General features: G+C 53.9%; 1 protein-coding gene across 1 annotated transcript; it reads right to left on the bottom strand.

Annotated features, from left to right (window-relative positions):
• Positions 1-704: 704 nt before the first annotated feature.
• On the bottom strand, positions 705-5,439 carry HSP90AA1 (heat shock protein 90 alpha family class A member 1). The gene is made up of 10 exons (XM_077776566.1): positions 5,241-5,439; positions 4,782-5,148; positions 4,322-4,455; positions 3,721-4,041; positions 3,384-3,549; positions 3,059-3,249; positions 2,822-2,969; positions 2,387-2,655; positions 1,698-2,031; positions 705-1,509 (listed from the first exon to the last, which is right to left on the bottom strand). The coding sequence occupies exons 1-10, from the start codon at positions 5,400-5,402 to the stop codon at positions 1,400-1,402; spliced, it is 2,202 nt and encodes a 733-aa protein (XP_077632692.1). The 5' UTR covers positions 5,403-5,439; the 3' UTR covers positions 705-1,399.
• Between the last annotated feature and the right edge of the window lie 6 nt (positions 5,440-5,445).

Here is a 5,445-nt window from a genome sequence, read left to right as displayed (position 1 = left end):
TCACCCCAGGGGAGGATTTTAAGGATTAAACGTGATTCCTGCTCACCTGGTGCTTAGCGGCTACCGTTCCCACCACCCCAAGTTCTCTCCCAGCCCATCCCCTACATCAGTCACCGTCACGGTTTGTACATGATCTTGGCCTGGGAACCCCATGCGGACCCACTACCACCCATTTTCCGGGACTGAACCACTCCGTTTTAGGACGGGAAGGCAGATTTAGCCACTGCTGCTCCCAGCTCCTGCGGGGGATGAAGGGGGGACCCCACCTCCTCAGTCAGCTCCCCCCACACCACCTGCTGCTTGCTCACAGGNCATCTCGCAGGAGGCTCAGAGAATAATCGGATTTCAAATGGGCCGGAGTCAGGGTTGCTAAAGGCGCGGGAGACAGAGGTCTTAAGGAGCTATATTTAGACAGCTGCTGCGGCAGGTCTTACAAATACTACAGAAAAGCGGTTTAGACATGAAAAGCCCAAGGAGAAAGGAGTTACTGGGAAATGTAACATCAGGAACACAGAAGGCGTGTTGGGTGATCGGCCCTTCTGTGTGGTTCTGGAATGTGCTCCAGACCCTGCAACCATGGGGAGGGTCACAGACGACCCCAGGCAGGCATCGTCCCCCAGCGCCGTCTCCTGGCAGGCAGAGCGGGCAAACCCCAAGTTCTCACAATCTGCAGCCGCCCTGTACCCACTTCCACACACAAAACGTTCACAGAACGGTTTTTTAATTTGTTTGTATTTGTTACAACCTTTTAAAGCAGAATGTGACTTGAGCACTACATTTCCACTCACGAAACTTGCGGAGTTACTTCTCCAACAGCTTTACCACACGCCCGAGCGGGCTTCGCACGTCACTACTCTAAAGGCGCTTCTCTTTGGCAAACAAGCCCTAGGGTTACTCCCGTCAAGTTGGTTCGGTTTATTTAACACACTAGTTTCTAGAGGCCCGGGACATGCAGCTGTGACTACAAGGGATGGGAAATTTAAAAAGTAGATCCTAGAAAGTGAAAGTCGTCTTAACGGAGTTTTTTCTTTTAAACATCAAGGTACAGCTCAGAACACTTCAGGGACGCACAAGTTTGGTCTAAGGAATCCACTTGACCACTAACACCTCAGACCACGCAGATCACACGAGGTCACCTACACCTTACGACAAACGTTACCTTGTTGTGAAGAGCGTGGCGGTAAAAGGAAAACTAGCCGGGCTTCAGTCCCTACGCACCACAGGTCCACACTCACACAGAAAGCAGGCTTAGGTATCTTCCCCGTAAGTAGTTCTTGTCATGCCATACAGGTTTTTAAAATGTTAACAAAAATAAAGAAAAACATCCTTGAAAATATATTATCGGAGGGAATGAAGGTAAAGTACAGAACACACGTACACGGAATTCTCGGGGCGGCGCTTAGTCGACCTCTTCCATGCGCGACGTGTCGTCATCACCTTCCAGGGGCGGCATCTCCTCGGTCACCGCGGCACTGCTGTCATCGGCGGTGGGGTCGTCTTCATCAATACCTTTTTGGAAAGGAACCCCTCAGGTCAGGCCCCCCAGAGCCAACCCGTGTGCCCGCCACCGCTGCACACCCGCCTTCGAGGCCGCGATGGCCTCTTCATCCCACAACGCTAGGGGTTCTGAGGCGTTTCTCAGACACGGTGCCCAGGGGACGCTGACAGGGCCTCTCAGGGTGCCCGGCGAAGCTTACCGAGACCAAGCTTGATCATCCTGTAGATCCTGTTGGCGTGCGTCTGCGGGTCTTCCAGGCTGAAGCCGGACGACAGGAGCGCCGTCTCGTAGAGCAGGATGACCAGGTCTTTCACCGACTTGTCGTTCTTGTCCGCCTCCGCCTTCTGCCGCAAGGTCTCGATGATGGAGTGGTCGGGGTTGATCTCCAGGTGCTTCTTCGCTGCCATGTAGCCCATGGTGGAGTTGTCCCTCAGCGCCTGGGCCTTCATGATCCTCTCCATGTTGGCCGTCCAGCCGTACGTGCTCGTGACAATGCAGCACGGGGACGTCACCAGCCGGTTCGACACGACCACCTGCAATGGAAGCGTGAAGTGAGCACCGGGCCTGGAAAAGCCCCGGATCTCCCGGCTTTATTGTAAAAGGGGCGGAAAGACTCCAACTACTGTGTTCATGAGACCAGAAACAGCACGTGCAAACCAAGTACCCACAGCCTCCTCCCCGCAGATCCTAACCCTCTTTAGGGCTTCAAGGACAAAGGTTTTCTCGCTCAGTAAACAGGCCAAATTTTCTGCCTGTACATGAAAGCGGAGACAACTTGGAAGAAAGGGACTACTTGTTTGGACAACCTGGAAAAGAAAAAACCCACAGGCCTTTCAAAACCAGGCCCACAACCAGAAGCCAGGCGGAAAGAAAACCACGTTCACACACCTTTTCTACTTTTTTCTCCAAAATATCTTTCATGATCTTGCACAGGTTTTCAAACTTTGTCTTCTTCTCTTCCTGTTTCTTTTTCTCCTCTTCGTCTTCTGGAAGTTCCAAGCCCTCTTTGGTGACCGACACTAGAGTCTTCCCCTCGAACTCCTTCAGCTGCTGCACACAGTACTCATCAATCGGCTCGATCATGTAGATCACCTCCAGCCCGTGCTTGCGCAGACGCTCTACGAAGGCCGAGTTCGCCACCTGGTCCTTGGTCTCACCTGAGGCATCGGGAGAAAGCGACACCTTCGGTTAACCAGAAGCGGTTTCGCTTCCTCCGGGCTTTTCCCAGTCCCGTCAGATGGAACCAGACGCCGCACGCGTGGTCTCCGCCCGGTTGGTACCTGGGCACTTCCACGTGGCCCCCGCGCGCTGCCAGCCCCCCACCTGTGATGTAGTAGACGTGCTTCTGGTTCTCCTTCATCCTGGTGCAATAGTCCTTCAGCGACACCATCTCGTCGCCCGAGGCGGACGTGTAGTATCGCAGCAGCTCCGACAGCTTCTTCCGGTTTTGGGAGTCCTCATGGATTCCCAGCTGGAAGACAACGTTCACTTTAAGTCCCCTCCGCATCCCGAAAGCCCCTCAGAACCGGAGAAGCCAGTTCGATCCCCGTTTACACGAACCTTGATGTTCTTGGAAAACTGCTCGTAAAACTTCTTGTAGTTCTCTTTGTCCTCGGCCAGCTCGGTGAAGAGCTCTAAGCACTTCTTGACCAAGTTCTTTCTGATCACTTTTAAGATCTTGCTTTGCTGCAGCATCTCCCGGGAAATATTTAGAGGAAGATCCTCAGAGTCCACCACACCTCTAATGAAATCTGAAAACGTGGAAACAAAGCAATCAAACTTCTACACCCCAAACACTGAAGGGGGTTCCCTGCCCCACAGGCCCAGGTCAACGCCCCGAGCGGAGCGGTCCCCGCGCTCGGTCCCCACACCCGCGCGTGCTCACTCAGGTACTCCGGGATCAGCTCCTCGCAGTTATCCATGATGAAGACTCTGCGAACATACAGCTTGATGTTGTTCTTTTTCTTCCTGTTTTCAAACAGGTCAAAGGGCGCACGTCTTGGGACAAAAAGAAGGGCTCTGAATTCCAACTGTCCCTCGACTGAAAAATGCTGTAAGAGAACACCCCCAAATCGTTAAGGCAACGCCAGCGACTTTGGCTTCAGCTACGACAGTGACAGAACTGGGAGCCCTTCCAGGCAGAGGACAAGGGCTGGGACGGCCAAGCCCTCAGCAACCCTCAAACCCCCAACCTGCAGAGGCCGGCCCGCTCCGACACTCACCTTCACTGCCAAGTGATCTTCCCAGTCGTTGGTCAAGCTCTTGTAAAATTCTCCGTACTCCTCGTTAGTAATGTCGTCAGGGTTTCTGGTCCAAATAGGCTTCGTCTTGTTCAGTTCTTCTTGGTCGATGTACTTCTCCTTGATCTTCTTCTTCTTCCTCTTGTCCCCGTCCTTCTTTTCCTCCTCCTCCTCGTCAGAGCCCACGTCCTCGATTTCAGGTTTGTCATCAGACTCCTTCTCTTCCTTTTCTTTCTCTTCCTCTTTCTCTTCCTTCTCTTCCGCCTCATCATCACTCACTTCTTTGTCCCGTTCTTTCTCCACCTTCAAAGGAACGGGTGTAGATCACATCACCTTCTGCGTTCTGGAAGGGAGCTTCTGCCCTTGTAACCACAGCCTCAGCTAATGAGCCAAACGCGAAAATTAAAGAAGCAGAAAGCTCCTCACGAACATTTAATGTATCTACCTGAATGGCCTGGCTCCCTTAAGAACACAACAGAACTCAGCCTAGCCGGGTCAGGACAAGCTTGGGCCTTTCCCTCCCCAGTAGATCTAAAACCTCACTTTGCTAACTTGATCCACATACACAACCCGGGACACTCACAAACAGCGTAATGGGATAGCCGATGAACTGGGAGTGTTTCTTCACAATCTCCTTGATTCTCCTCTCCTCCAGGTACTCCGTTTGGTCTTCTTTCAAATGCAAGATCACCTTTGTTCCACGACCCATAGGTTCACCTGTGAGGGAAGGAAAACAATGGACTCCATTTCAATCTGAATGGGCAAATTCAGCTCTCAAGGCCACCCCCACCCAACAGTTCCTGAGCAAGTGACGAAATGGGGTTCACCGCTGCTGTGGATCAAAGGCGCGCCCCAGAGCACGTTGCCCACCTCGCCCAAGCCAGATGGGTAACCAGAAAAGCCCTGCTACTGCACCAACAGGGGCTCACCAGGCTCGCTCCAAAGAGACCGATTTTTACGGCACCTTCAGGGGTCCCCTGCCTACAGCCCCAGCCCTGCCGTGGGAACGCGGGGCCCAGAGAGAGCTTCCACCAGGCGCCTACCTGTATCAGTCCGAACTGTGAAGGACCCTCCTGCCGAGGACTCCCAGGCGTACTGCTCGTCGTCGTTATGCTTAGTGATCACCGTCACTTTCTCAGCAACCAAGTAGGCAGAATAGAAGCCGACGCCGAACTGGCCAATCATGGAAATGTCTGCGCCAGCCTGCAGAGCCTCCATGAACGCTTTGGTCCCAGACTTGGCGATAGTGCCGAGGTTGTTGATCAAGTCGGCCTTGGTCATGCCGATCCCGGTATCCACGATGGTGAGGGTTCGGTCTTGCTTGTTCGGAATGAGGTTAATGTGCAGCTCCTTGCCGGAATCCAGCTTGCTGGGGTCGGTCAAGCTCTCGTATCTGATTTTGTCCAGGGCCTACCCGAGAAACACGGGCCGGTGAGCACAGAGCTCCCGGCGGGTGGGACGCACACCCGGACCGCGACCCCTTCCCGCAGCGCGACACTCACATCGGACGAGTTGGAGATCAGCTCGCGCAGGAAGATCTCTTTATTCGAGTAGAAAGTGTTGATGATCAGGGACATCAACTGGGCGATCTCCGCCTGGAAGGCGAACGTCTCCACCTCCTCCTCCTCCATCGGCTGGTCTTGGGTCTGGGTTTCCTCGGGCATCTGCAGAGGCCGCGGGGCCGGTTACGCGGCGCCACAGGCCTCC

The sequence above is a fragment of the Crocuta crocuta genome, unplaced genomic scaffold (assembly GCF_008692635.1).
Source record: "Crocuta crocuta isolate KB4526 unplaced genomic scaffold, BGI_CrCroc_1.0 scaffold8, whole genome shotgun sequence".
In the NCBI taxonomy this organism is placed as follows: domain Eukaryota; kingdom Metazoa; phylum Chordata; class Mammalia; order Carnivora; family Hyaenidae; genus Crocuta; species Crocuta crocuta.
The sequence above is the reverse complement of the archived record's forward strand: the minus strand, read 5'-3'. Positions and strand labels throughout refer to the sequence as shown.

Excerpts from the sequence above, each read along its gene's own strand:
- HSP90AA1 (XM_077776566.1), bottom strand. The coding sequence starts at position 5,402 with ATGCCCGAGGAAACCCAGACCCAAGACCAGCCGATGGAGGAGGAGGAG. Across the intron at positions 3,550-3,720 it reads AAGATCACTTGGCAGTGAAG|CATTTTTCAGTCGAGGGACA; the intron begins GTGAGTGTCGGA and ends GTTCTCTTACAG. Across the intron at positions 2,032-2,386 it reads TGGAGAAAAAAGTAGAAAAG|GTGGTCGTGTCGAACCGGCT; the intron begins GTGTGTGAACGT and ends CTTCCATTGCAG.